We start from the raw sequence: 13574 nt of genomic DNA, 5'->3' as shown, positions 1-13574 counted from the left end.
GGAAAGGAAGTGCGACCCAGATGTCGCGGCCGAAATTGGCTGAGCCGGCAGATTGCCGACCTGGTGCAATTGTCCTAGTCGATCAAGACGGGAAAGAAGAAGCCAGGGAGGGCACCAGGATCGAAGGCCAAGAAGCTCGCAAGGCGGGTTGTATGTTAGGGTACCATCAAACTGGATGACCTTTGCTTATCGGGCTTCCGGCTGACTACACTAGTGGAGTGTAATGTTCCTACGCTCGTGCACTCCTTGTCAAGATTCCCTAATGAAACTCTCCATGTACCCGTGTGAAGTTCACACACCAGCGTAGTGCGGGTCACCATGTCCCTCAATTTCGAGGCTCGATCATGAGGCACGGGTCGGGCCAGCCAACAGGCACCAGCCGTGAAGTTTGGCTGATGCCCTCTGAGGCAGGATGGGATCCGGACAGGCAGATACAGAGACACAGAGAGAGACACACACACATACACAGAGAGAGAGAGAGAGCGAGCGCGGGAGGGATGGAGGGAGAGGGAAGAGGGTACCGTCTGTTCACATTGGCGACTCTACCGCCGCCACGCTAGGTGAGCAGTGCTTCTAGGAGTGCCGTAAGTGCAGATCTCGCCGTGACAGTTTGATCGTCCGATCCCGGTGCGCTAGCGTGTGAATTGTGCGACGACGGCGCTCCAAAGATTGCAACCGGGGGAGCGGAGGGCCCAGAAAGCAGCGACCAGCAAGCGTCATGCCCATAGCGGGAAGACGTAAGCATTGTGGCTGCGAGCAAAGCGGAGCAGGCAGCTTTTGGGGAGGGCAGGAAGCCTTGTTACTCCACAGTAGGTACCTAACGAACGGCTCCTTGCGATGAAGCTGCGCCGTAGTGTATCCGTGCTCTCCACCAAGTATTTCGTGGATGGAGGTACCTCTGTACTGTACAACAGTACATATACTACACTAGCCCCGTCGCCAGCTGAGGTGACAGGTCTCGGCATGTTTTCTAGAAGGAAATGTCTCAGCCGCCAAGACAGACTAGGTGGATGCTCCCCCTTTCATCCCAGAAACATCAAAAGTCTCGTACTGTGCACTCCTCCAGTGGTGCTTGGCTGATGAGCTGGAAGAGAGCAAGAGGGGAATGCTTCCCTTTTCGGAGACCGGCCCCTTGGGAGGGAAATAACGGCCGGCCCACAGCAGACCGGTGGGATCGTGGTGCTGTCCGGGGAGGATCCAGCGCACGGGTGGCGCGGCAGGTGCCACTCCAGACCCCTCTCGTGGAATCCAGCATGCCCCCAATTCCGTCTCTCTCTCTCTCTCTCTGTGTGTGTGTATGTGTGTGTGTATGTGCGCGCGCGCGTGTGTGTCTCAAATCTCGGAAATTCCATGCGTGGGGACGAGCGCCACGAACATGACCTTCCCAAAGGCAGAGATGACCGGTCGGCAGCGTGGCAGCGGGAAGTGCAATCTGCGGTGCCGCAACAGCCCATTGGGCGAAACGGGCTTCCTCGATCGGGATCTGGCCATGCCATCTCCCCCCGCGGAGACGACCGAGCCCACAGCTTGCAGGGGTCACGAGATGAAAGGGCGGAGCCGGTTTGGATCCGTGACGCGCGCCGTGGATTGGCTCTGCTCGCTAATCGAACGGTTACATCGGGCCTCTGAAGGTGAGGGCAGATCCGAGAGGAATCGTACAAGATAGGAGACCCACCGGACCCGAAGAAACAATAGGCTGCAGGATAACCGAAAAGACCCCGTTCAGCAGCAGGCCAATCAGATAACTCCAGTTTTAATGGGCGGAAACAGGGTGTAGGTACCGTAATCTACCCAGCACCACCTCACGTTTATGGACATACCTGACGTAGGTATGTGCTGTAGTGGACGCCACTCGGTACGCCGACCTACTGCGTGCGAGCCTATCTACCTGGTACCTTAAGCAGGGTGTGTTCAACACACTCCTCAAGCGCCATTGAAGTACGGATTTGTACACGCGCGGTACAGCATCTACAACCCCTCGCAGGACTGACATTCGGCCGGAGGAAGCATCAACATAGATCTAACGAGCTACACACTAGTGCAGAAACGAAACTCGAGTCTCGTGGTGTCGGCACTTGGATGGTAGTTATGCCCAAAGATGAGGTGGGGGAGAGGTGGACTGGCAGGATCGTCTGGCTGAGAGGCGTGAATGTGTTTGTGCATCAGGCAGTCAAGATCTCATACACTATTTAGCGAGGTAGGTCATGATCAACAGAGGACCTTATGCTGGGCTTGCAGGTCCCTGGATGCGAGCGGTTTTAAACGCTGTCCCATTGGTTTGCCGCGATCAAAAGGAGGCCAAAGGCCGACTGACGCCACACGGGATGAACAAACTCAACAGCCGAACCCTGTCCTGTCCGGACGCATCGCATCGTTGGCCAAGTCCCAGGGAGGGTGGTGCTCCCGAAAAGGCAACTCATTCATTGGCTAGCCTGTCACGATCTCGGGGTCATCGTCATTTCCTTCTTTTTCCGTTGGGAGAAAATTCGATTACCAGACCCGCATGGTTCGACACGTGCGACGCACCCCACCATGCCCACCACGCCTACTTGGTACACTACTCCGTACAGTAGTACAACTAACTAGCAGTAGTACACAGTAGTGTATTAGCAAGCCACCGGTGCTAAAAATACTCTCTGCACACTCCCATCACCGTCACGCTGATGCATACTCAGCTTCATCCAAAACCAAATATTGGCAAAGCCCTGTCACTTGGCGAGCCTGCGTCGACCTAATGTTTGGTTTCGTGCTTCCTACGACGGCACGGGATCGCCTTACCTGCCAACTGCTTGCCCGATGCGATGCCGTGCCACATCGAGTCGGCGACCTTTTAGGTGGGGGGTGGGCTTCTCTGCCCTCGCACAACTGAACACTTATTAATTAACTAATCGCGTTTACTCCGTACACAGTAACACTAGGAGCCTAGGTCCCCGACACCTTGGTTGCGGAGACGTAACGTAGTGTACTGCGTACACATGTACATCCGTACGCTAATAATCCGTACGTTTATTCCCTTGCTTGCACAGTACACAGCATTCAGAAAGCGCGTATAGGCGATACACTACACTAGGGTACGGAAGAGGACCCGAGCCTAGCACCCATGCAATGGAACGGAATGCTGGAACTTGGGAGTGGAGACCCGATCCCATTCCAACGGCGCCCGATCGGAGAGCCCTTGTTCTGCAGCAACATCCAACGCAAACCGGCCGACCGACCGACCTACCGACCGGGAGGAATAAAACAAGGATCGAGAAGAGGGAATAGACCAGTTGGTCATCTGGTTCGCAACCCTCGAAGCGCCTACGCGGGCGATTTACAGAATATTGGGTCCTGTGCATGCAGTGCACGCAGTACGCACCGTACACTAAACCACGACCCCAACATGAGGGGCAGGGTAGTCATACCGGGTTAGCTATCATCCAAAAAGTCGGCTCGAGTCGGGAGGGGGGGATGGAATTCTGGATTGGATACGCCCAGGACACTAAGAGTAATCCGTACACTAACTGCATGGAGAATCCGTCTGATGGGACGGCCGGCCGCAGCCGCAGGATCGCAACCGTGACCCCGTCATTGGGCACTTTCTTGGCCCGCCTGCGTACTGTGCAATACACAGTACACATTACATAGTCCATTCCGCACCTGTACAGGACAAAGCCGAGTGATTTAGAGAAAAAAAAGAATAAAAAAAAGCAACCAATCTCCCATTCTTAGAAGTCGCCTTATGAAAGACCCTCCCCCCCCCAAACCAACACCAAACCAGCAGAAACCCACGATTAACTAGTTATCATGGCGATCGCATCCTGAGCATTCTGCGGGATGAGCCCCTGCGATCGGGAATAGTGCCCAAATAGGAAAATGATAGTCCGAGGCCGGGGGGAGCAAAACGTGGCCAGCCTTGCCATTGGCCCCGCGGCACACAGCCGCGCCCGGATCAGGCGATGACTGCAGGAAATCACATCTCACAACCTTCCCGCTGGGTTCTCGGAGCGGGCCCGTTACCGATGTCGCTCCCTAAAACCCGCGCGCCCCGTCAGCTTGTGCGCTGATCACGGGAAACGCTGACGGTACGGAAACTGAATTCATGCGCTACCACCAAAAAAAATAATAATAATGATAATAATAATCAAAATACACCGCACAACTCCTTCAGGACGGGTGTGCAAGAAGGAGATGCCCGCCCGGTTTTGGCGAGAGAGAAGGGCTCGATCACTACTAACCCAAGGCGGGCTTCACCAGCAACGGTGTAGCATTCCTTTCGCTCCCCCGGCTGACCCAGCTCCGCTGCACTCGACGAATATACTCGTTATCTGGACTTGCGGTGTCCCGTGCCCCGGACAAGGCGCCGACGTGTACGGGAATAGCATGGTGTTACTGTGGTATGTGGTGAATGTATGTATGTGCATTATATACGTGTAGGTGGACATACATAACACTACACCACACTCGCACTAGCCTGGCAAGACGCCAAATTGTCAGACCGGCCCGATGCATGGTGGGGGAACATGTCAGATGCAGTCGCCGATGGGGTCGCATCGTGCCTGCTCCTGCATCCGAGCATCAATCTATGTACCATAATATGTACAGTACATATCTGGTCCCCTCCTCCAACCCCTGTCCGCTGCCCGCACACGTGCCGCATGACGAGATGCCGTCACCGCGCACCCACTCGGGATCTCTCTCTCACTCTGCTCTGTCTCTCTCTCTCTGTCTGTCTTTTCTCTCTTGGTCCAGTCACCGGCTGAATTAGGTGAGGAGAGAAGGAGAAAGGGGGGGAGGAAGAGCAGGGACTTTGTGTCCGTGTGTGCCATGCCATGTGGCATGGCCTGAGCCTGTCGAACCTTTGCCGGAACGAAACGGTCAGTTGGCGCTTTTGTTGATGGCCATCCCTTATTCGGTTACCTAGGTCCCTTCCTCCTCCCCCTCCCCCCCCCCTCCCCCAACAAGGTGGCAAGGAGATATATCGTCATCTGAGTGAGCGATTATGCTTCGGACGCTAAATTACATGCCGGAGATGTTTCTTTTTTCTATTTTTTCCCCTATTTTCTTAAGGCGGACTCTACCATTGGCTGATGACCCTAGCCGTGAGTTGACCTCTCGAGGCATCACCGGCGAGTTGGCGAGAGACAGGTTCACGGCTTGGGTTACTGCCACTGGCGCCAAGACCCAGTGGTTTCGGGAAGCTCTGGCGCAGAAACACGGCTAGGGCCGCCCGTCCTACCGTCCTTCCCCCCTCAATCAAGATGCGATCCAATCTCGATGGGTCGCTGACAGATGACGCAGGCCTCCTCAGCCTTGTGGCAACCGCGACCACTGCACTGCTGGCCGCGAAACGGAACCACACGTGCGCCCCTCCCCCCGTTTTCCGTGACCGGGAACGTCCTGGGGGAAAGCGGGGGGAGGGGGGCCATCTCACATTGGGACATTCATTCTGTTGTTTGTCATCGATTAACGTTACTGGCTCTTCAGGCTGAACACGAGTTGCCGGTATGACGACCGAGATTGGCACCGTATCTTGCATTTCGTTCGATCTCTTTATTCCTCCGATTTCCGATCGCGTGATCGGAAGATTCCAACATCCCATCCGTTTTCTGTGCCCGAAGCGGAGGGGGGGAAGGGAGGGGGGAACATGCCCGGTCACACACACACACTCACACCACACACCACACATAACACACCATTGACACTCGTGTCTTTCCATGCACGCACGACACCGAGTGTAATACTGATAATAAAACTCCCGAATCTGCGAACAGGCTACAGGCTTGGCGGCAATCAACTGAAAGGCGGCCTATTCGGGGGCCGGGTGGAGTAACTACTGTGTACCTCGTACTCGCGTTGTGCACAGCCATCTCGAGTCTTCTCGTCTACGCAATGTTCGCCCCAGAGAAAGAGTACCCTCCGCTGGTGTTTTTATCTCGATCCCGTACGGGAGATCTGAAATCTTGGGTGACGGAAAGCTTTAAAGGTATACGCCGCCCTGTCAGTCGGTTTTTTTTTCTTTTTCCCATTTCTTTTTTCCCCTTTTTACCCTTTTTTAATTTTTTCCCCCATTTTTCTTTCTTTCTTTCTTTCTTTTTTTGTGTACTCTGGAGGCCAGAGTTGGACACGAAGGCGGAGCGAGAGAATGCGCTCAACTAATTAGGTACCAGCGCGAATCATGACTCCCTCGTCGTTGCACTGCACCAGCACACACACTCGAGAAAGTGTCAGCTCGGGTCCCTCTCGAGGCTCACCGGCCACGTATTTGGACCAAAGAGAGGAGTGCGAGAGCCTCGGCCATGCAGCCTTCCTTCCTTCTTCCTCCCCCTCCACAATTAAGTCTCACGTGAACCCTGCCATTGGTTCGGCACCTGTTGGTCCCTCGTGGTCCATTCCCCGGGCGAGAGCGGCCCGAGACCGAACCCGACGGCCTGACTGACGGTTATCCATCCGGTTATCAGTTGTTGCCCGCGGGAACCCATCACTCATCATGATATGATAGCGAGCAGCAAGCATTTGCTAGCTAGCGCCCTGCGAGTGGGACGACCCTGGCTTCGGCTCGTGTGCTTGGCGCAACCATCAAGACATTTCAGTGGGATAACGATCAGCTCCCGGAAACTACTGTGTAAGGCAACAGAAACAAACCGGTCCCCCGGAGGCGTGAGAGTGGCACCTGCGTACGAGTAAGATGGCGCTGTGTTTGCGCCGTGCGCGACGCGATCGGCAGCCGCTATCACCATTTTCATCCACTCTGTCTCTCCCCGCGACACGGGGGCGGAAGTCCCTGTTTCGCCCCGCCCGATCTCGAGATTGGCCTCGGGTCTCGCCGAGCCAGGGACGACGGAAGTCAGCACGGCACGATGCTTGGATCGGGCGACGCTGCTAGGATGGTGTACTGGATACACACCGAGCCAGTCTACTGGGTTTCCCGACTAACCGGCGAAGGCAGTGACTTTGACGATCGGGGCACCCAGCGAGCCCGAAAACCTCCCCGGCCCCCCTTGCTCCTCCCCGGTCCTGGATCACGCTTCGCCCATCGTCGTCCCGAGCGGTTTTTGGCATTTCAGCTCGACTCCACTAGCTCGCAAAGAACCCGCAGTGCACAACCATGTACGGACGTACTGTATGTACATACATACATAACTACATACAATACGCGTTCTGCCACGGCGCCCCTCTTATGCTCTCGTCGCCCTGCTACTACTACAGTAGTACGGAGTAGAACTACGCAGTACGGATACTACAGGCAGGATCAGCGGCCAGCCAGCCCGCGTTGGAAAAACGGTTGTGGCTCGGCCCTCGGAAGCGAAAAAAGGAAGGGATGCGAGGAGACGTGTATGTATGTGCGCATATACATACACGTGCGAGCCATGCGAGACTACTGCGTGACGACTGTACGCAACTGCATGTGTCTCGGGCGCAATCCAGCAGAAACCCAACCCCTCCTCCCCCCCCTTTTTCCTCCTCGTGATCCCACGTCTGCTCTCCCTTTTGCGCCGCCTCCCCCCCCCTTTTCACCTGCTGCTTCGGCAACTAATGCGAGCATACATACGGATTACAATACGCGGAAGAGTGGACTGAAGTAACTATACTGCAAGCTGCGTAGTGCACAAGGCTAGTTATTCGTGTACCCTACTATAGGTTCACGCTAATGTCAACAAAACGGATTGGCCGTGTGCCTGAACGCGGCATAGTCTATGTACCTAACTATGTATGCACAGCACACATGGGATAGCACGTCCCCGCCCAATCTTCTTACAGCAGTGGCTGAAACACTTTGGGTTTCACTCCCTCTCACCGGGTCGTTTCCACTTACTCGACCCGGAAATCTGGTCTCTCTGCAGCATCCTTCCATCTCTCCTCAACCCCCCGGGCCGGGACCGGTCTGGCAAGGATCTGCTGGCATTGCTTGCTTTCTTTGCCTCCGCACAAGCACAACCTCTCTCATCATACCCGAGGGAAGGGAACGACAAACTTCACTAACTACACTAGTGTAGCGTAGACGAATGTGGAGCTGGGCTCGATCGTGTCAGGGGCTTGGGGAGAGAGATGAGAGATGAGAGACGAGTGAGACAACGTGGTCGGGGCCTACACGTAGTGTACTGTACATACTATGTACATACATAAACGTTACTACACACTCCACTACTCTCTCTATGGAATAACTCGTGTACATCCGTACATACACTACATAGTATATACAAACTAAGGGGGGACGGGTTATCCCGATGGCGCACCGTGCGACTTGCGTTCCCTCTTCTTTGCTTTCTCTCTGTAGTGTAATCCGTACTTTCTTTTTGATCCCCCATTTTTTTGCGCAGGAATGGGGTCGCCGTTCCCCAAGATGATCCCTCCCCCCGTTCTCTCTCCACGCCGGTGACGCCACAGGAAGCGGCAAGTCATACGATTTCGATGGGGGTCAGCTTGCCCATGTTGTGGAACGGCTGGCGCTCGCCAGTTGGCTTCTTTGAATGGGCGTCTCAGCGCCAACGACGCGGCAAAAAAAAAAAAAAAACCTTCCCCTCGTGACTCGAGTGACAGCTTGGGAATGAGTGGTCTGCTGGTCTGCTCATAAACCGGTAGGTATCTGAGATCTTCTCAGCTGCTTAGGTCAAAGGGCGGGGAGGAGGGGAGGTTAAGGGTGTTTACCCGGTTGATGTGTCCCTCCCTCGTTTCCGAGCCCGCCAGTCGCGGTCAGCCAGCTGGAGCGCGCGCTGCTGACCCCCGGTTGTCTTGTTTGTTTCTGTTATTGTCTCTCTTACCCCCCTCCCCCCCTTTCGCTTCTCAGTCTTCGATGATAGATATAGATAGTTGCGTGTGTGTGTGTGCTGTGCTGTGCTGTGCTGGTGCCGCTCACACGTCGTACGGAAAAAAAAAAAAAAAAAAAAAAAAAGGGAACCTCGTGACGAGCGCGAGGCTCGGGAGAAAGAGGAGACCAGCAAGACAATGCTGCCGATGTAAGGAGTGATGTTGACCTGTCGTTTGTTGCCTTGTTTCATCCATCGTTGCTCCAAAAGGGATCAAATCGCCGTCGTGAGAGCCGCGAGGCGACGAGTAATTAGAGAGGCGAATCTCTGCCCCTACTCGACGAGCGCCATGTTTGTCACATGCCTACCTGCCCGGAGAAGCATCACCCGTGAAAGCTACTGTTGACAACTCGTCGCATTCCAGTGCCTTGCCCGCGAGCACGCGCGCCCCTGTTACGTCTAGAACCCCAAATGAGACCTGCAAATACCGGTCGTGCCATGAGCGAGGGGTTCGGTCCGAAAAAAAAAAAATCCCAATCTGCGTACAACTAGCTGTGCGAGTTGTCTCCCACACGCGGGCCTCATGACTCCAAATCAAAGGAAAATGCATGTACTTTTGGGAGGTCACCCCAAAGAAATACAGGGTGAGCTAGGGGTGAAAATCCATCCACACAAATCCATCCAACATACAGTTTCCCCGTACGAACCCTGTACTCTTTTTGTCAGTCCCCATTACCCGCGCGGCCCGAGACGAGACGAACAACTTTAGTTTGAATAGCAGCAAAACAGACCCGGTTGAATTCTGTAGATGTACACATCTTAACCAGCAATAGGAAAAATAAAACAGAGAAGTGACTCCCAGTACCGACCGGCCCAACCCAAGAAGCATAGAAGCATAGACTCAAGGAAGCGACTGAATGGCATCCCAAACCCCGGGATATCCCACCGCCCCACAAATTCCCATCCCACTTACTTCTCCATCAGCAAGAGACGGATTTATCTCTTCCGCTGCTTCTTGCTCCCGCGGTCTTCGTCGTCCAACCCACTCTCGCGGTCCCTCTTTTTGGCCTTCCGCTCCAGTTCGTCCCAGTCCTCGCCTTCCTCCTCCTCGCTCACCTCCGCGTCCTCGCTGGCATCGTCCGACGCGTTCGAGTCGTAGTCTGAGTCCTCCTCGCTCGACTCAGACGCCTCCGCGAGCTCGCTCTCGCTGATCTCGAACATGCTCTCCTCCTCCTCCTCCTCCGACCCGTCCGAGTCGTCCGAGTCGTTCTGCAGGAAACCCCAGCCGCCGTCGAGGAAGAACTGGTGCGGGTTGGCCGTGACCGTCTTCATGATGACGGACCAGTTGAGGTTGAGCGGTCCCTCCGAGTAGGCGATGTCGGACGAGTCGAGGAACTCCTTCACGTCCTCGAGCGACTCGACCGGGATCGTGTTGATGTGCGCCGGCGGGCGGCTGAAGTCCTTGAACACAAAGACGAGATCAAAGTTCTTGAGCCCAAACTGCACCCGCTCCAGGTGGGCGATCTCAATGTCCTCGAGCGTGATCACCAAGAAGGGCGGCTCGGTGATCTGGATCAGGCACTCGGTCGTCGGTTGGATGTAGACGTTGCTCCGGTTCGGCACGCCGTTGAAGCCGAGATCACGGAGCGGCATATCCACCTCGATGCCTTCGTTCCGGCCCGCTTCGGCAATCTTCTCGGCGAAGCTCTTGAACAGCCGGTCGAGCTCCGCACGGCGGCGGCGCTCTTCCTGCTCCGCCTCAAATTCGTCCTCGTCCCCGTACCGGTACTTGCGCTTCCGGTTGCCAGTCTCGTCGAACTGAATGTCGGTCGCCTCCCTGTAGAACTGGACATCCTTGGTCTTCTTCTTGCCAAAGAGGATGGGGTCCTTGAGGTGGAGGTGGATGATGACAATCAGCTCGTTCTGGCACGGCTGGAAGAAGAGGTGGCGGACGTTGGAAAAGAGGACATCGACCCGCTGAGTCGTGCTCAGAGGCGATTGGTACCGGATACCGTTCTGGTGGATCTCGACTTTGCCTGGCACCCGCTTGCCTTCCATGGCCGGCCGAATGAACACATTGTCCAGCACAGCCGGGCGTCGATCTACTTGCATGTCAGTACCGCGTACCAGAGAGGAAAGAAGGAAAAAAAAAAAAAAGAAGCGAAGCGGTGTTGCTTACTCCGAATCTCGATCAGCTTGTCTTGTTCCACGACATCCTCCATGTCTTTTTTCTCCTGCTCCTTCTTGACCGCCTCGCGCTTGAGGTTCGAAATCTGGTTTGCAATATCCTCATACCGATCGCTGTCAGTCGACCGGAAAGTCAGACTCCTGACGAAGTGGGCTGATGCGTCCTCGAAGGGTTGCTCATCCTTGCGGCCGACGCCCTGGCCGGGAGAGAGAAAGTTAATGCGCAGGAACGACCAGTCACCCTCGTCACTCTTGCTGGCGTTCTTGATCGTGTTGATGTGGAAGGGAACAGGCCGTCCCATGACGGGAAGCACGATGGTTGCGTTCTTCTGGTCAATGACGATACCCATATCCCGAACCTTGGGCGGGAACTGATTGTCACGCTTGTACGACTCGAAGCGCTTGAACTTCTTGACCTCGACGCCGTTCTTGCCAGCGGTAGCATCGGCGTACTTGATCAGGCCCTCCTTTTGCTTCTTGGCGGCGAGCTCCTTTTGGTGTGCGCGCCGCCTCTTTTCGGCATCCTCGTCGGGTGCCGTGTTCCGTTCCGAGCGCAGCCGTGTGCTGGTTATGTTCTTGGTCGCAACCGCACCCACCCGCGGATCTTTCTTCTCCTTCTTTGGCGTCGGCTGGGTTTCCTCTTCATCCTTGAAGAAGAAAGACGTGGCGTCCGCGTCAGTCGGCGCCTCGCCCGTAAACACAACCACTTCTTTCTGCGTCACGCGGATCGTGTCGGTGAGGACGAGGGAATAAACCTTGCTGTTCTTGTCCTGGGGCTCGGGGTTTTGGATGTCGCTGAACCCGGTGGTGATGCAGAGCGTCATGCCGTCGCGCAGAGTCCGGGTGTTCTTGCCGTTGAGAACGAGAGTGGGGTCCTTGTTCTCCAGACCGATGCCGTAGCCGACGTTCTTCAGGAAATGCTTCTCGAGCTCGGGTTTCTTGGACTTGATCAGGTTGTAAGCCTTGTTGTAGACGTCTTTGACGACGACACCGTCCCGTATCTCCTTCAGGATGAGGTTGTGGACCGCAAGCAAGAACCTGTAGTTGCTCTCCTGGGACTTGTTGGGGTCAACCATGAACGTCCGGGCAATCTGAGAGCAATACGACTTGTATCTGAGACCCATGGCCGCGATGATAACGCCCGGGTGGAGCGGTTGGTCATCCGAATCAGTTTGCCACTTGAGGTCAAACTTGCCGCCGCTCTGCACCATCGGCCCCAGGATCCAGTCGAGCTGCTCGGGGTCGAAGTCTGCGGGCATCTTCTGGCGATTGGGAAGCTCGACCGTCTTCCAGAAGTTGGTGTCCTCGATCTTGCCGAAGACCTTGTCGGCGAGCGCGCTGTGCTTGATCTTCTTGTCCTGGTCGAGGATGCTCGACATCTCGTCGAGGAAGTAGGGAGTCAGGAGGGCGACGCAGGCCTTGGACGAGGTCCGCATGGCGCGCAGTTCTGTCTCGTCCTTGACCGAAAAGGCACCAGCGGATAGAGCCTGTGCGATATCGACCTGCTCGATATCCTTGCAGTTCTCGGTGAACACCTTCTTCCACTCGTCGACGAACGGGCCTTTAGAGGTGTCCTTTGTAAGCACCCCGACTTTTTTCTGTAATGACACTGTTGTCAGCTCGCGTCGCGCCATCGGCCAGGAGAACGAAGTGAGTCACCACATACGCCTGCTGCCTTGATCGCATCTGTGATTTTGGTGAAGAGCTTCTCGTTCTCGGCGGCATCTTTGCCTCGCACGAGAACTTCGACCGGGAACCGGCCGCCCTTGATCTGGTCGAGATACTTGGCTGCGAAGCATTGTCAGCACCGTCCAACGGCCATCAGGAGGTGCGATCGGTAAAACGCAAACCTTTCTTCTGGGTCGTGAGGATGTACAAGGTGTCGAGAGTGAAAAGCATCAGCGTCGTGGGGAACTCGTAGCCAAGCAGCCAAAACTGCAAACTTCGTCAGCCTTGCAAATGCGGATTTCGTCGCGCCCGGGACTCGTCATACGTGCATGGCGTTGTTCTTGTGATACTCGGGCTCCTCGTCAACCTTGCCCATCAAGATGACGATGGAGGAGGCGCCGGCGAAGAGCGCGTCGCCGGACCGCTTGTCGGACTTCCATGCGGTGATGAAGTGCGACAGGCGCTCCTGGAAGGTCTTGCTGTCGATTTTGATGTCCGCCATGGCGGGCGATTGCAGGAATCGCGGCGATTGACGATGGCAGAACTATCCCCGACAGCGGGTGTGATGAAGGTAGGGGAAAGTGTTGCCCTTTGGCGGGAAAGGATACGGCAGCGAATACCCGCGATGGATGGAGCTTCCCAGCAGGTCGCAGGGAGGGCTACAGGGCGGTGGCCAACGCCAGAAAAATTCCGGGGTCGCGTTCGCTCACGTCACGAGCCGCCCTGGCGCGTTTCGGTGGGGCTGGTGCCTAAGTGTGGTCTTGACAACTGCCAGTGCCTGAGGCAGTATTGGTCGAATCGACATTTGCAAGGAAACCTTGAGGGGCTTCTTGCCGTGCGAGAAGAGGACGGAAGGGGAAACAGAAATTTGGCGTGATATTGAGAAACTAGAAGTCTATAGGCAGAATTCATTCGCCGAGACCTTTTTTATCATTGATGGTCGAAGTCGAGGGATGTACGGATAGAGAGTTAAGACGCTTGGTTCGAATTGGC

At 55.5% G+C, this 13574-nt stretch overlaps 2 protein-coding genes across 2 annotated transcripts; both read right to left on the bottom strand.

Moving 5' to 3' along the window:
- Positions 1–6314: 6314 nt before the first annotated feature.
- Positions 6315–7351, bottom strand: MYCTH_2108584 (uncharacterized protein; the record flags this gene model as incomplete). The annotated part of the gene is made up of 5 exons (XM_003661221.1): positions 6315–6414; positions 6625–6874; positions 6917–6996; positions 7131–7173; positions 7339–7351. The coding sequence occupies 5 exons, from the start codon at positions 7349–7351 to the stop codon at positions 6315–6317; spliced, it is 486 nt and encodes a 161-aa protein (XP_003661269.1).
- A 2178-nt stretch (positions 7352–9529) lies between these two features.
- MYCTH_2300442 (uncharacterized protein) lies at positions 9530–13187 on the bottom strand. Its single transcript, XM_003661220.1, has 5 exons — positions 12907–13187; positions 12764–12848; positions 12580–12701; positions 10906–12511; positions 9530–10828 (listed from the first exon to the last, which is right to left on the bottom strand). Exons 1-5 carry the CDS (start codon positions 13081–13083, stop codon positions 9723–9725), a joined length of 3096 nt encoding a protein of 1031 aa, XP_003661268.1. The 5' UTR covers positions 13084–13187; the 3' UTR covers positions 9530–9722.
- Between the last annotated feature and the right edge of the window lie 387 nt (positions 13188–13574).

The sequence above is a fragment of the Thermothelomyces thermophilus genome, chromosome 2 (genome assembly GCF_000226095.1).
Source record: "Thermothelomyces thermophilus ATCC 42464 chromosome 2, complete sequence".
Lineage (NCBI taxonomy): Eukaryota > Fungi > Ascomycota > Sordariomycetes > Sordariales > Chaetomiaceae > Thermothelomyces > Thermothelomyces thermophilus.
The sequence above is the reverse complement of the archived record's forward strand: the minus strand, read 5'-3'. Positions and strand labels throughout refer to the sequence as shown.

Excerpts from the sequence above, each read along its gene's own strand:
- MYCTH_2300442 (XM_003661220.1), bottom strand. The coding sequence starts at position 13,083 with ATGGCGGACATCAAAATCGACAGCAAGACCTTCCAGGAGCGCCTGTCG. Across the intron at positions 12,849-12,906 it reads ACAAGAACAACGCCATGCAC|TTTTGGCTGCTTGGCTACGA; the intron begins GTATGACGAGTC and ends CGAAGTTTGCAG. Across the intron at positions 12,702-12,763 it reads CCTCACGACCCAGAAGAAAG|CCAAGTATCTCGACCAGATC; the intron begins GTTTGCGTTTTA and ends AATGCTTCGCAG.